The following is a 15000-nucleotide window of genomic DNA, read 5'->3' as shown; positions in this document are numbered from 1 at the left end:
CACGCCTGTTGAGTCGCTGACTGATTGTGGGTGTGTTTCTGTGTGTGTTTCTGTGTGTGTTTCTGTGTGTGTTTCTGTGTGTGTGTGTGTGTGCGCAGGTGTTCTACCCTAAGGAGAGCTTCAGCAACCCGCTGATCCTGGAGCTGCTCTTCAGACAGGTGAGCTGAAGCCCCCAGGCCCAGGGTGGACCAGGGTGGAGCAGGGTGGGCCAGGGTGGGCCAGGGTGGACCAGGGTGGCCCAGGGTGGAGCAGGGTGGGCCAGGGTGGACCAGGGTGGAGCAGGGTGGGCCAGGGTGGACCAGGGTGGGCCAGTGTGGCCCAGGGTGGACCAGGGTGGAGCAGGGTGGCCCAGGGTGGAGCAGGGTGGCCCAGGGTGGCCCAGGGTGGAGCAGGGTGGGCCAGGGTGGACCAGGGTGGGCCAGTGTGGCCCAGGGTGGCCCAGGGTGGCCCAGGGTGGCCCAGGGTGGAGCAGGGTGGGCCAGGGTGGGCCAGTGTGGGCCAGGGTGGGCCACTGTGGGCCAGTGTGGACCAGGGTGGGCCAGGGTGGGCCAGGGTGGGCCAGGGTTCAGATCGTGAGTCACCCACCATTTTAGGGTGACTCAAACTGTGTGTGTGTGTGTGCTTCCTCAGATTGCCCATGACACCTTCTCAGAGACGTGTATCCGTATCACACAGGAGGAAAGACAGAGGATGAAGGCTCTCTTTGGTATGAAGACTCTGTCTCACACACACACACGTTTACAGCAAGCTTTCTGTCTGAGCGGGATGTGATGAGGTGTCATCTCTCCCAGTGGAGAGCCAGGTGGATCATGTCTCAGGGACTCAGGATGACAACATTAAGAAGAAGATTGTGACAATGGCCAAAGACTCGTGGGAAATCTACTTCTCTCGTCTCTTCCCAGCCTCTGTGAGTGTGCGTGTGAATACGAGTGGTTATATCAGCACACAGTGTCAAGTCTACCAGTGTGTATATCTGCATGGACCTATGTTCATGTTTGCTCTCAAACGTAAAGTGTAAAGACACAAAGTTCATTTGAGTGTGTGTGTGTGTGTGTTTGTGTGTTTGTGTGTGTGTGTGTGTGTGCTGCAGGGCAGTGTTGGGACAGGTGTGCAGGTCCTGTCTGTGTCTCACAGAGGGATCAAGCTGCTGAAGATGGTGAGAAGCAGCTCTACAGCCCCAGACTACTTTAGAGTGCTCCGCCCTTACAGGTACACACACACACGTACAGTAAATGAGACTCACATGCATTTATTACTTTACGACAGGTGTGTCTGATGTCTTCTTTGCAGCTACACGGACATCCTGTTTGTGTCTATCCCCTCCAACAACATGCTGGAGTTCAACCTGACCAATGAGAAGCTGATCCTGTTCTCAGCCAAGGCTCCACAGGTTAAACACATGATCGACTACTTCCTGACTGAGCTGAAGAAGGTGAGAAGAGACAAACGAGAGAGGGGAGGAGAGAGAGCGGAGGAGAGAGAGGAGGAGAGAGAGGAGAGGAGAGAGAGGGGAGGAGAGACAGGGGAGGAGAGAGGAGAGGAGAGAGAGGGGAGGAGAGAGAGCGGAGGAGAGAGAGCGAAGGAGAGAGAGGAGAGAGAGGGGAGGAGAGACAGGGGAGGAGAGAGAGGGGAGGAGAGAGAGCGGAGGAGAGAGAGGGGAGGAGAGAGAGGGGAGGAGAGAGAGCGGAGGAGAGAGAGGGGAGGAGAGAGAGGGGAGGAGAGAGAGGAGAGAGAGGGGAGGAGAGAGAGGGGAGGAGAGAGAGGGGAGGAGAAACAGGGGAGGAGAGAGACGGGAGGAGAGAGACGGGAGGACAAAGGGAGGGAACTAATGGAGAAGGAAAGAGGGGGAAAGAAAATAGAAAGTTTGGAAATAATTTCAATTTGGAAGATAAAGATGTAGCAGAGAGCTACAGAGTAAAAGTGTGTGTGTGTGTGTGTGTGTGTGCAGGACTCTGAGTACATGGTAGCAGTAAGGAACTACATCACTGAGGACAGAACACTGCTGAGCTTCCATAAGGGAGACATCATCAGGCTGCAGAGTATGGAGGGACTGGAGCCAGGTGAGTCGCTCTCTCACACACACACACACACACACACACACTGTTTCTTAATTGTGAAAATAACTATTACTTCAGAGAGAGTTGCAGTTTATTGATAATAGCCTGCTGCCACACTGCTGAATGTGGAAGTGAATGAACGTGTGTGTAAATGTGTGTGTGTGTGTAAATGTGTGTGTTTGTAAATGTGTGTGTGTGTGTAAATGTGTGTGTGTGTTGACCCCCTGCTGGGCTGCAGGGAAGTGCTATGGCTGCATCGTCAGGAAGAAGGTGGTGCTGTTGGAGGAGCTGAAGAGAGACACTCCTGAGTTTGGTGGGTGGGGGCCATGCCTGCCTGCCTGCCTGCCTGCCTGCCGTGTGTGTGTGTGTGTGTGTTTACTTGTCTTCTTTGCTTTGCTTTGTGTGTGTGTTCCATGCTCACAACATCACTGCATGTTGTTTTGGGGTTTGCTGTGAGAGTAGCTGACTCAAGCTTCAGTTTGTTTCCATGGTGATGGAAGGCAGGTCTATGATGTGTAGCAGCTTTGAATCTTTTTATTTAAACGTGTGTGTGTGCAGGATGGAGGTTCGGGGCAGTGTATGGGCGCTGGGGGGTGTTCCCAGCAGAGTATGTTCGTCCGGTGGCTGCTCCAGACTTCCTGGTTCTACCGGCTGAGAGGGCGGAGCCTCGCGACAGACAGGGGCGAGTCGCTGCCTCCGCCGCCATCGCCGTGGCGATGGGCTCAGCGACTGTGGCTCAGGAGTTGGATCGCTCCACTGAGGTGAGAGCGGAGGACTTCCTGTTACCCCGAGCTGGAACACCACACACACTCTGCTCACAGGCAGGTGTGTGTGTGTGTGGATCTGTGTGTGTACATCTACACCTGTGTGTGTGTGTGTGGATCTGTGTGTGTACATCTACACCTGTGTGTGTGTGTGTGTCAGATGGCACGAGAGCCATACGGGGACAGCAGCAGTGTGGGCCTGGAGGAGCTGGCCCTGCAGGACAGCCAGTACCACATGGCTGAGTTCGCCAGGAAGTACTTCAGAGAGGCCCAGAGACAGAGGAGGTCACACTCACTACTCACACACACACACTACACACAAACACACACACTACACACACACACACACATACCTGTATGTAGCTTTTCCATGGCTTTTCCATGGTGATGTTGATTTGTGACCCTGGCCCACCTGTGTTTCCATAGTGACCCACAGAAGTCTAAGAAAGGGAAGGACTCTCGCGACCCAGCAGACATGGTCAAGTTCACCAAGGTGACGACCTTTGACTTCTAACTATTGTGTGTGTGTACGTGTGTGTGTATAAATGACCATGTGTTAATTTAGATGTCTTCTAAATTACTGGTGCATCACTGTGTGTACACCAGAGAAACAAAAAATCTATACATATCTACATATATAAATCTTACCTATATACCTGACCACGTTGTGTGTGTGTGTGTGTGTGTGTCCAGTCTCCTCTCCATGAGTCTCTGATCGACTTCAGTGACGGAGGAATGAACAGAGTGGCAGCTGACATCTTCATAGGTGAGAGGAGAGAGAGGGGGGCGAGGGAGGTAGAGGGAGGTGCAAGAGAGGAGAGAGGGAGGGGGTCGATGGAGGTAGAGGGAGGTGCAAGAGAGGAGAGAGGGAGGGGGTCGAGGGAGGTAGAGGGAGGTGCAAGAGAGGAGAGAGGGAGGGGGTCGAGGGAGGGAGGGACATGACCGCTCAGTAAGGAACTGTTACATGCTGTTTTCTGTGTTTGTTCCTGTTGTATTGTTGTTTAGCCATCATGAGGTTCATGGGAGACTACCCAGTGAAGGGACAGAGTGAACAGGACCTGGTCTCCACCATGCTGAAGGTACTGCACTCTGACCAACGCTCAACTCCAGTCCCAGCACTGGACCACAGTCCTATAGTCAAGTGTGTGTTTCTATGTGTGTGTGTTTGTGTTGTAGCTGAGTGCAGACCATGGTCTCATGAAGGATGAGGCCTACTGCCAGGTGATGAAGCAGATCACTGGAAACACCAGCACCAAACCGTAAGACCTTCACATCCTTTATGGGTGTGTGTTTGTACATTTGGTGTGTATGTTTTGGGATGTATGTATAAGCTGTGTGTGTGTGTGTGTGTGTGTGTGTAGGGACAGCTGCCAGCGGGGCTGGAGGCTGCTTTACATCCTGACTGCCTTCCATCGCTGTTCCGAGGTCCTAAAGCCCTTCCTGTTCAAGTTCCTGCAGGATGCCTGTTCCAGCCCAGGGGTGCAGTTCCAGGGTATATATCCATCCATGTATCCATCCATCTGTCCATCCATCTACCCATCAATCCATCCAGCCGCTTACGTCCCTACCTGTCACTCACACACTGTCTTCACACCTTCCTACCTTGACGACCTCTGTCCTGTGATTGGCTGGTGTTGGTGACTGACAGGCATAGCCAAGGCATGTGAGCAGAACCTGCGGAGGACCCTGCAGTACAGCGGCCGTGTGGAATACCCCAACAGCATGGAGCTCAAGGCCATGCTGGTTAGTCTCCACCTATCACAGCACTGCACCGGGGCCGCCTCCCACAATCCTGGGTAGGGATGTGATGCAATTCCTCTGCTGTCTGTGTTTTGATTGGTTGGTCTACAGGCAGGGCGGAGCTCCAAGAGACAGCTCTTCCTCTTGCCGGGCGGGATTGAGAGACACCTGAAGATCAAGACCTGTTCGGTGAGTATCTCACCATACACACACACACACACACAGACACAGACTACCTCCATGATGATGGTGGTGGTGGTGATGATTTGCAGGTTGCCATGGATGCGATCGAGGAGCTGTGTTATGAGATGAGTGTGCACAGGCCTGAGGCTGTGGAGGAGTACGCCATCTTTGTGGTCACACACCGAGGTCAGTGACCTCATCAACCATGTGACCTGCTGGGGAAGGAAGGCCTGTGTTTGTTTGTCTTTGCTTGTTCATTTGTACTTGTATGTCTGTGTGTTTACCTGTGTATGTATATGTGTGTGTGTGTGTGTGTGTACACAAATGTGTATGTGTACAGGTCAGAATGTGCGTCCCCTGAACAAGCGTGAGTACATCTTGGACATAGCAACGGAGGCAGAGCCTGTGGACAGTAACTACAGCCTGTGGTTCAGGAGGGTCATCTGGACTCAGCCTCTCAAGTTTGACAACGAGCTCTGCGTCACCATGCATTATAACCAGGTACTCATGCATTATAACCAGGTACTCATGCATTATAACCAGGTACTCGTGCATTATAACCAGGTACTCGTGCATTATAACCAGGTACTCATGCATTATAACCAGGTACTCGTGCATTATAACCAGGTACTCGTGCATTATAACCAGGTACTCATGCGTTTTAACCAGGTACTCGTGCATTATAACCAGGTACTCGTGCATTATAACCAGGTACTCGTGCGTTTTAACCAGGTACTCGTGCGTTATAACCAGGTACTCGTGCGTTATAACCATGTACTCGTGCATTATAACCAGGTACTCGTGCATTATAACCAAGTACTCGTGCGTCGTAACCAGGTACTTGTGCATTATAACCAGGTACTTGTGCATTATAACCAGGTAATTGTGAATTATAACCAGGTACTTGTGCATTATAACCAGGTACTCATGCATTATAACCAGGTCCCCGTGCATTATAACCAGGTACTCATGCATTATAACCAGGTCCCCGTGCATTAGGAGGGTAACAGTGCCCCCCCTCCTCCCTGGTGTAGGTGCTGCCTGACTACCTGAAGGCCCTGCTGAGCGTGGTCCCCAGGGCCAAGGCCAGCGAGCAGCAGCTTCAGCAGGTGGCCAAGCTGGCCGCCCTGCAGCACCGCGCCAAAGACACAGCCTACCTGCCCACCATGTGAGAACACACTCACACACACAACTACACAGTTATCCACACTTAACACTTTATTTATGTATTTTACCTCTACTTATCCACACACACGTAACTACACACACTGTGTGTGTGCGTGTAGCCGCGAGGTGCAGGAGTGTGTTCCTCCTCAGTTCTACAGCAAACAGGGCCCCCAGGCGTGGCTCAACATGGTGACCCAGCACGTGCAGCAGGTGCAGCCTCTCACCCCTCACCAGGCCAGGGCTCAGTTCCTAGGTAAGGCCTGTGTGAGTCTGGGGAAGGTGTGTGTTGGTGTCATGGTAACGTGTGGATGTCATGGTAACGTGTGTGTGTCATGGTAACATGTGTGTGTCATGGTAACGTGTGGATGTCATGGTAACGTGTGGATGTCATGGTAACGTGTGGGTGTCATGGTAACGTGTGTCATGGTTACCATGTGTGCTGTCCTCAGGTCTGGTCAGTGCCTTCCCCATGTTTGGCTCCTCCTTCTTCTACATCCAGAGCAGTAGCTCCTCCTCCATCCACGCCCCCTGCATCCTGGCTGTCAATCAGAACGGACTGCACTTCCTGAACAAGGACACACATGTATGTCTGCCTTCTGGCCCACTTAGGGTTCAAACACCACACACAGGAGTTCTGTTTTATGACACAACATCTGTGTGTGTGTATGTTTGTGTGTGTGTGTGTGTGTGTGTGTGCAGGAAGCCATGGTTCGTTTCCCCCTGAAGGAGGTGCAGTCCACTCGTACCCAGAGACCCACGTCTGGTTCCAGCTACCCCTACGTAGAGTTCCTGATAGGAGACCTGCTGAGCCAGCGTATCACCCAGCTGCAGCTGGAGCAGGTGTGTGTGTGTGTGTGCCATGGACATTTTCATTTGAATATGTTAATGTGTGTACATTGTAACGGTGTGTCTGTGTGTGTGTGTCTGTGTGTGTGTGTCTGTGTGTGTGTGTGTGTGTGTGTAGGGTTTGGAGCTGTGTCGTGTCGTTGCCGTGCACATGGAGACCATGCTCTCTGTCAGGGAGAAGAGACTCACCTTGCCACCCAGCGAAATCACTTTACTATAACACACACACACACACAGGAACAGCACAGACTGTGGTAATTACATCTACCTCTGTTTAAGAAATATCCTTTTTTTATAGATCATACCACAATGTTGTGTCTGTAGAATTAACATCAAACTGTGCTGTCACCCTGGGCCTGTGGTTGTGTTGGAGAGACCAGGGGTGGAGGGGAAGGACATGAATGTATAGTCCAACAGGTCACATTAAGAGATACCATACAGGGTATTCCTGTGCCTGAAATCTGAAAACCTGGTAAGCCATTATTCTTATCTAGCTCTAAAAAATCGATGCTCTCTAAAACTATATTTGCACTAAATACAGATAAATAATATTGATGTTTATTACAAATGTATTTTTGTGTGTTCACATTTCAAATGTATTGCTTTTGAATCAAGATTTATGAATATTTTTGAATTGTTTCATGATTTTATTGTTGGACAAATTATAAACGTTTATGATACTAAAATTTCTGTGTACGTAATGTTTTTAAGGGGAAAATGGTCACCATATAATATCTTACTTGTTTTGAGATTCATTCGTGTAGAGGTATCCGTCCATTTGTAAAACCGGCTGCACAACAAGAGGAGTTTGCGCATCTTGTCACACACAGAAAAATGCCATCAACCGCCGCGCCAGGCGGCGCTATAAATCCGGCAAACCCAATCCGCATTTTGATGGTGCGCTTCGTCTGTGGGTGTGATTTAGTAGATTGGTCACAGATTTCCCAATTCTGATTGGTTAACCCAAACAGGGTTCGTGTAAACCGAAGTTGTGTTAATATCCCGAACAGAGCGAGGCGAGGGCTGCATCGCTGCGGAGCAGAACACAAGAACGACGCATTCAGCCTTGCAGGCTGCATGGACTAGCATTGTTTCCCCTGCTCTGATTTAACCGCTAAGGAATTCACCGCTCTGGGCGCTCCTCTACCGACTGGACCTCTCCCTGGCCGGCTTCACGATGATGAAGTTCAGGTTTCGTCGGCAGGGCAACGATCCTCAGAGAGAGAAGATTAAACAGGAACTATTCGCTTTCAACAAGGTAAAAAAAAAAGAGCCAGCTAACAGCCGAACCGCAACAACGCTAGTGCTGCTTCAGTAGAATTCTTCCCCCCCAAACCAGACCCAGCCTCTCGACCCGGGCTGCAGCACAACAGAGGCTGCAGAAATGAGTCTTTATCGAAACCGAAGCCACCGTTCTGCAGCCCATCCTCCAGTTGCTATTTCTCCGAACAGAACACGCAGCAAAGACTATGTTGATGGGTCTTGAGAGGTTGCTAAATAGAATATCCACTATTGTTTTCGCGGCGTAGCCTACGTCCAACAACAGGCCTTCTCAAACTAAACAATAACACAGAAAAGTTATCCTCTTACCTCAATCTTAATGTGTCATGAAGGTTGTTATCTTAAAACCATTTGCAGATCTACCCATCATGCCACTTTTGTGGTTGAATGAGATATGTTGGGTTTTTAAATTGTCTGGTTCGCAGTGCAGTGTGAATGGAATGTGTTAAAGTTTGACCACTGAAATGATAATTTCGTGTTTTTTGAAACAAAGTCTAACAAACGAAATCACTGGGATTGCCTTTAAAAACATACAATAATCAGCAATATAGCCTGCTACTGAAGTACTACAGCTAGCTAACAATCGTTCAAGTAGGCGAGTATTCCGTGAAGTCTTAGTTTGATTCTGAACTGGCAAAAGTATGGCTTGTCGGGACCGTTGCCATTGCGGGGGAAGTGGGGGGACGTTAACCCCGACTCGAGTAGGCTACGTTACTGATCGTAGTTAACGGACTTTTAGACAAAATACCGATTTGTGCCTTTAAATCGGCACGGTTATCCCTCGACTCCGAAGTTCCGTATGTACATGGGGGTGAGATCCGTTGGTCCGTTTGTTTGCAGAGAGGGGGTTGTGAATTAGATGGCACTAGCTGATTTGCAATAGCAGGAGAGTTGAAGGACGTCATTGTGAGTCTAAAGGCCATGGACTCTTCATGGCACTGTGACAGTAACCCACCAAACACGCACACCTTTCAGAGATGCAGGCTACACACACACACACACACACACAAAGACGCACACTTCCTGTCTCCTCTCCAAAGCAGCATGGGTTGGCAGTAGCGCTCACTGTCAGATGTGATCTGTACAAAGTGGCACACATCACAGCACAGCTGTGCTCCAGTACGTGCACGCATGGTTTAAAAGAGACTTCTTGAAGGTGTCAGAAACCCTGTTTTCACACCTCGTGGCTTTCTTTCTGCTCTCTTGCTCACTCACACACTTATACACGCACACACTCTTACACACACACACACACACATGCACAGAAGGAGACGTTTTTATTGTTGTGGTTGCAGTCCTTTCATGTCCCTCCCAGTTCGTCTGCGCCAGCACAGGCAGAGGACAGAGACGTGAGGTCTTAACAAGGCCTGGTAAAACACCCATTAAACTGTGAAACCATTTCTAATGGGATCCTCCCATGTTGATGCTTTAGTCAACACTGGCTGGGATACACACACACACACACACTCAAACCCAGACACACACATTCAAACCCAGACACACACACTCAAACCCAGACACGCACACTCAAACCCAGACACACTCAGAGGCACACCCAAATATACATGAACTGATTCAGATATGCGCTCCAAGAAGGAATCTTAAATGTTGCAGTCCTGATTGTGTGTGTCTCTCTCTCAGACGGTGGAACATGGTTTTCCTAACCAGCCCAGTGCTCTGGCCTATGACCCCAAACTCCAGCTTATGGCCATTGGGACCAAGTCAGGAGCCATCAAGGTGTATCCTTCTGCCATCTACCATCTGCCTGCCTGCCTGCCTGCCTGCCTGCCTGCCTGCCTGCCTGCCTGCCTGCCTGTCTGTCTGTCTGTCTGTCTGTCTGTCTGTCTGTCTGTCTGCCTGGGTGACTGTGTGACTGCCCCTCTCTCCTCAGTGTGTGTGACTGCCTCTCTCTCCTCAGTGTGTGTGACTGCCCTCTCTCCTCAGTGTGTGACTGCCCCTCTCTCCTCAGTGTGTGACTGCCCCTCTCTCCTCAGTGTGTGACTGCCCCTCTCTCTTCAGTTTGTGTGACTGCCCTCTCCTCTCAATGTGTGTGACTGCCCTCTCTCCTCAGTGTGTGACTGCTCCTCTCTCTTCAGTTTGTGTGACTGCCCTCTCCTCTCTTCAGTGTGTGACTGCCCTCTCTCCTCAGTTTGTGTGACTGCCCTCTCTCCTCAGTGTGTGACTGCCCCTCTCTCTTCAGTGTGTGACTGCCCTATCTCCTCAGTGTGTGTGACTGCCCCTCTCTCTTCAGTTTGTGTGACTGCCCTCTCCTCTCAATGTGGGTGACTGCCCCTCTCTCCTCAGTGTGTGACTGTCCTCTCTCCTCAGTGTGTTTTGCTATGCAGGTGTCACCACCATCCTGCACCAAACAGTTTTGCAGTACTGTGTCAGTTAGACGTACAGAGCTGCTACGTAGCAGTTCAGCTCTGTTTCACCTCCTCGTGTTGTGTTGATGAAGCAGCAGAAGAGCTCTAGTGTCTGCACTCATCTGCAGACTGCCTCTCTTGCTAATCATAGATTTGATGTCATCTACATGTGTGTTTGTGTTTTTTTTGTTTGTGTGTCCTGTGTGTGTGTGTGTGTGTGTGTTATAACTGTTCATTTGTTGTGTGCATGTGCACTAGGGCATCTGTGTAGCCTGGATGAGAATCAGTTCTTTGAGTCGCTGTTGAGGAGGGAGACTGGTAGTACCAGCCACAGCTCAGGATAGGGAGGGAGGGAGGGAGGGAGGGTGGGGAGATAAGGGAGGAAGGATAAAATGAGAGAGGAAGGGAGATGGAAGGGGAGACAATTCCAGTCCCTGTGAAAGCCAGTGACGCATCTCTCGTCACTCCTCTTGGCACCACACATCTCTAGTACCCTCGGACATGACACCCTCGTGATCACCATGGACACCCTGTGGCTGTGATCACCATGGACACCCTGTGGCTGTCATCACCATGGACACCCTGTGGCTGTCATCACCATGGACACCCTGTGGCTGTCATCACCATGGACACCCTGTGGCTGTCATCACCATGGACACCCTGTGGCTGTCATCACCATGGACACCCTGTGGCTATCATCACCATGGACACCCTGTGGCTGTCATCACCATGGACACCCTGTGGCTGTCATCACCATGGACACCCTGTGGCTGTCATCACCATGGACACCCTGTGGCTGTCATCACCATGGACACCCTGTGGCTGTCATCACCATGGACACCCTGTGGCTGTCATCACCATGGACACCCTGTGGCTGTCATCACCATGGACACCCTGTGGCTGTCATCACCATGGACACCCTGTGGCTGTCATCACCATGGACACCCTGTGGCTGTCATCACCATGGAACCGTGGTCAGACGGGCTGGTCAGGGCAGCTGACAGGTAGAGGAAGTGAGAATGGAGACTGTTCCTCATGAGAACTGACACACATTCTTGTTTCCATTTCTGCCTCAGTCCTAAAACCATATGTGTCACAGTCCATCTGTCATCCTGTCATCCCTCTCTCTGTCTGTCTCTCTCTCTCTCTGTCTCTCTCTGTTTCCCTCCCCCTCTCTCTGTCTGTCTCTGTCTCTCTCTGTCTCCCTCCCTCTGTGTTTATGAAGACTGGGTCAGATTACGCCCAGAGTCTCTGCTCCAACCACAGACTGGGGCTCTGCAAGGGGACAGGGTGGTGAAGCACAGTAATGAGAGTACAGACGTGTGTGTGTGTGTGTGTGTGTGTGTGTGTGTGTGTGTGTGTGTGTGTGTGTGTGTGTGTGTGTGTGTGTGTGTGTGTGTGTGTGTGTGTGTGTGTGTGTGTGTGTGTGTGTGTGTGTGTGTGTGTGTGTGTGTGTGTGTGTGTGTGTGTGTGTGTGTGTGTGTGAAAGCATGTGTGGGTGGGGGAGAGACATGGGGAGTCTGTCTGTTCTTGTGGAATGCATGTTGCCCTTGGTTAACCCTCTGTGTGTGTGTGTGTGAGAGAGAGAGAGAGAGAGAGAGAGAGAGAGAGAGAGAGGGAGGGAGAGAACTAAGAAAGTGTGTGTGTTAGACCTTTTGTTGCCTCATCTTAATAATGGAAGCTTTTGAAAAGCGTTTCCACGGCTACCAGAGCAGCAGGTCTCAGAGCTACATGGCTGGTGATCATGAATGTTCTCATACTGGGGTATGAGACAAGTGTAGCCTGTTAGCATAGCATGTAGGTAACTGACCAGTCTTGCTCTATAGTAGGGTTTGCTCTTAGCTAACCCATGCTAGCTAGTTAGCTATGCTAGCTTTAGGCTAGTTAGCTGGCTAGCTGTAAGCTAATTGGCCCTTGCTAGCTTCAAGCTATTTAGCTGTGACAGGACAGTTGAATGAGCAGAAAGATGCTGTAACACAGTCACGATGTAGAGGGGTGTTACGATGTAGAGGGTTGTTACGGTGTAGAGGGGTGTTACGGTGTAGAGGGGTGTTACGGTGTAGAGGGGTGTTACGGTGTAGAGGGTGTTACGGTGTAGAGGGTGTTATGGTGTAGAAGAGGGTGTTACGGTGTAGAGGGTGTTACGGTGTAGAGGGTGTTACGGTGTAGAGGGTGTTACTGTGGGTGGTGTCTGAGTACAGACAAATATTGACTCTCCCACGCCACTGGCTTTCATCTCCCAGTTTCACCGCTAATAACGACGGTTAAACAGCTGTCACCCTCCCCTGCCTACTTACACCTCCCATCATCCCATCTTTCTTTTCCCCTTAACTCCTCCCACCCACCCTCCCTTTTTTCCCTTTACTTTTCCCCCATTCTCATTCCTCAGCTTTTCCTTCCTTCATCTTCTCCTCCTCCCCCTCCGGTTCGAACCATCCTGTTGATGTTCTGATGTGTTCTGCGGTGAGCGGCCTCATTCTCCCAGCTCTTTGTGAAGCAGTTTGTAGTTGATGGTTCTGCATGTTCTCTCCTCTCCTCCTCTGTTTGTCTGATGAGAAGCAGCTGAAGTAACACAAGTGGTTTGAATCCCCCTCCCCCCTATTCTTCCTCCTCTCCCTCCTCCTCTTCCCCCTCCTCCTCCTCTCCCTCCTCCTCCTCTCCCCCGTTCTATCTCAGCCCCTCCCCTCCCTGTCTCTTTCTTCTCTTATCACCCTCTCTTAACTTCCCCTTCAGTTATTTTCTCAACCTCCTCTTCTTTCTCACTTTCTTTCTCTCTCTCTCCCTTTTTCTGTCATTATTATTCTGTAAGGCGCCTCACCGACTCACCACTGGAGTTTTAAATCTCTCTCTCTCCCACTCTCCCCCTCCCTCCCCCTCTTCTCTCCCATACCTTCACTCTCTCTCCCCTTCTCCCCCCTCTTTCTCCTTTTTCCCTCTTCCATCACCCTCTTCACTCTGCCTTCCCCCATTTAACCATGACAGACCCCCCCCTCCTTCAACCTACCAAAACACACACACACACTCCTGTTGCTCTGAGCTGAGTGGTCTATTGTTGTCAGGGTAGAGGGGTTTGTAGAGGGGGTGCTGGCGCCTGAATGGGCTGGAAGGTGTGTGTGGTCTGACTGGACACCCAGGAGGAAGCTGTCAGGCCGGCTGGGTCCACCAGGCACTGGGCCGGGATGACGAGGGTCTCCCTGCTCGGGTCAGGGGAGTGTGTGTGGGAGAGCAGTTCATGTTTGAAATGTTGTGGCTGTTTACCTTGACTACCATGTCAGTGAGGCAGAGATCTTGTGTGTGTGTGTGTGTGTGCGTGTGTGTGTGTGTGTGACATCAATGCGTGTCCGCTTATCTGTGTTTGTGTAGAGAACTTTTGTGTGAACTGTGCGCTGTTCTTCAGTCTGATAACCTGATAACCTTTCTCCTTCCTCCTCCTCTCTCTCCTTCCTCCTCCTCTCTCTCCTTCTATTCCTGTTTTGTCTTCATCTTCTGATCTCTCTACCCATCAGTTCCCCTCCTCTCTGTGGGCTGGTGTGCTTGTGGACGTGCGTGGTTGTTGTCTCTGTGTCAGAGTGCAGGACAATGTCGTCTGTTTGTCTGTATTCAGACCGTGAAATCGCTTTATCCCTGCTAACGCTCCCCCACGCATCACCGGACAATCACACTGCAGCACTGACACACAGGGCGTGTGTGTGTGTGTGTGATTACAGGCAAGTAACTGTAGATAGACATTGTACTTGTTGAAGATAAGTAAGCCTATAGTTTGATACTTAGAACTTGTTAAGGTCTAGTAGTATGTGTTGTACAGTTTTTGGTTAGTTACTGTTGTCAAACCTGATCATTCGTTAGTGGCAAGGGGTAAAAGAGGGATAGAGGGAGGTAAGGAGGGGTGAGAGATGGGTAGGGAGAGGAACCTGCATAGAAAGGAGGGAGGATCTGCAGGGTGACTAGAGCTAGATCAACTAGAGTACTGCTACTGTGCGTCAGTCTAGAGCCTCCTGTCTCTCCCCCAGCTGTTATAGAGCAGCAGGAAGTGATCACATGGAGGGAATCCCCTCCTCTCACCCCGCCTCTCCCCCCGCCTCTCCCCCCGCCTCTCCCTCTGCCTCTCCCTCTGCCTCTCCCCCAGCCTCTGCCTGAGGGAGTGATTGAGCCGTACCTCCCCCTGCTTCTCCTCCTGCCTCTCTTTTCTCCTCTGCCTCTTCTCTCTCTCCCTCCCTCCCTCCCTCCATCAAACTTATTTTCTTCATCATTTGCTTTCCCTCCCTCTGTCTCCCATTCACTTCTCTGCAGCATGTGTGTGTGATAAAAGGGCCACGAACTTTTCTGTAATCACACACACACACACTTCTTTCATCACCCCTCCCTGCTCTGTCTGAGATTTTGGGAACCTGGGAACAGGAAGTGACATCGCTGAGGAATTTCAGTTAAACTTTCCCCCGGAAAAGTGTGTGTGGAGGAATGATAATAGTGTGAGTGTGTGTAAGACAGTTCTAGTGCAGCATACTGGGTTTAATTTATTTAGAGCGGCATCTCCTCTGAGGCTGAGCAAGTATGCTTCTCCCTCCTCTGTCCTTTTATGTTCTCTTCTCTAAACAC

The 15000-nt window shown here is 50.8% G+C and overlaps 2 protein-coding genes and 1 long non-coding RNA gene across 5 annotated transcripts in view; 2 read left to right on the top strand and 1 right to left on the bottom strand.

Annotated features, from left to right (window-relative positions):
- myo15aa (myosin XVAa) overlaps window positions 1-7432 on the top strand; it is a 44779-nt gene extending 37347 nt beyond the window's left edge. For 2 of the 3 annotated variants that reach the window (XM_084677024.1, XM_084677023.1), the window contains exons 42-63: window positions 99-158; window positions 631-706; window positions 792-907; window positions 1091-1209; window positions 1291-1432; window positions 1949-2060; window positions 2616-2818; window positions 2982-3106; window positions 3248-3314; window positions 3515-3587; window positions 3827-3900; window positions 3998-4080; window positions 4183-4313; window positions 4470-4564; window positions 4673-4750; window positions 4834-4930; window positions 5085-5245; window positions 5779-5912; window positions 6031-6164; window positions 6361-6494; window positions 6611-6751; window positions 6876-7432. In XM_084677024.1, the coding sequence (XP_084533150.1) occupies window positions 99-158; window positions 631-706; window positions 792-907; window positions 1091-1209; window positions 1291-1432; window positions 1949-2060; window positions 2616-2818; window positions 2982-3106; window positions 3248-3314; window positions 3515-3587; window positions 3827-3900; window positions 3998-4080; window positions 4183-4313; window positions 4470-4564; window positions 4673-4750; window positions 4834-4930; window positions 5085-5245; window positions 5779-5912; window positions 6031-6164; window positions 6361-6494; window positions 6611-6751; window positions 6876-6977 (2457 nt within the window). In that variant the 3' untranslated portion in view covers window positions 6978-7432. Of the gene's footprint in view, window positions 1-98; window positions 159-630; window positions 707-791; window positions 908-1090; window positions 1210-1290; window positions 1433-1948; window positions 2061-2295; window positions 2371-2615; window positions 2819-2981; window positions 3107-3247; window positions 3315-3514; window positions 3588-3826; window positions 3901-3997; window positions 4081-4182; window positions 4314-4469; window positions 4565-4672; window positions 4751-4833; window positions 4931-5084; window positions 5246-5778; window positions 5913-6030; window positions 6165-6360; window positions 6495-6610; window positions 6752-6875 lie in introns of all 3 variants that reach the window. The other variant, XM_084677025.1, reaches the window with a different exon arrangement.
- On the bottom strand, window positions 5919-7640 carry LOC146252838 (uncharacterized). The gene is made up of 3 exons (XR_014731695.1): window positions 7498-7640; window positions 6343-6476; window positions 5919-6181 (listed from the first exon to the last, which is right to left on the bottom strand). It is a non-coding gene; the product is annotated as an uncharacterized LOC146252838 (long non-coding RNA).
- A 78-nt stretch (window positions 7641-7718) lies between these two features.
- The window catches only part of llgl1 (LLGL scribble cell polarity complex component 1), a 21097-nt gene continuing 13815 nt past the window's right edge, over window positions 7719-15000 (top strand). Inside the window, exons 1-2 of the mRNA XM_084677026.1 lie at window positions 7719-8015; window positions 9680-9777. Of these exons, the coding sequence (XP_084533152.1) occupies window positions 7935-8015; window positions 9680-9777 (179 nt within the window). The 5' untranslated portion in view covers window positions 7719-7934. The remainder of the gene's footprint in view (window positions 8016-9679; window positions 9778-15000) is intronic.

Source organism: Hypomesus nipponensis, chromosome 17, assembly GCF_054491055.1.
Source record: "Hypomesus nipponensis isolate SF chromosome 17, ASM5449105v1, whole genome shotgun sequence".
Taxonomy (NCBI): domain Eukaryota; kingdom Metazoa; phylum Chordata; class Actinopteri; order Osmeriformes; family Osmeridae; genus Hypomesus; species Hypomesus nipponensis.
Note: the sequence above shows the minus strand (reverse complement) of the source record. Positions and strands in the feature narration are given on the sequence as shown.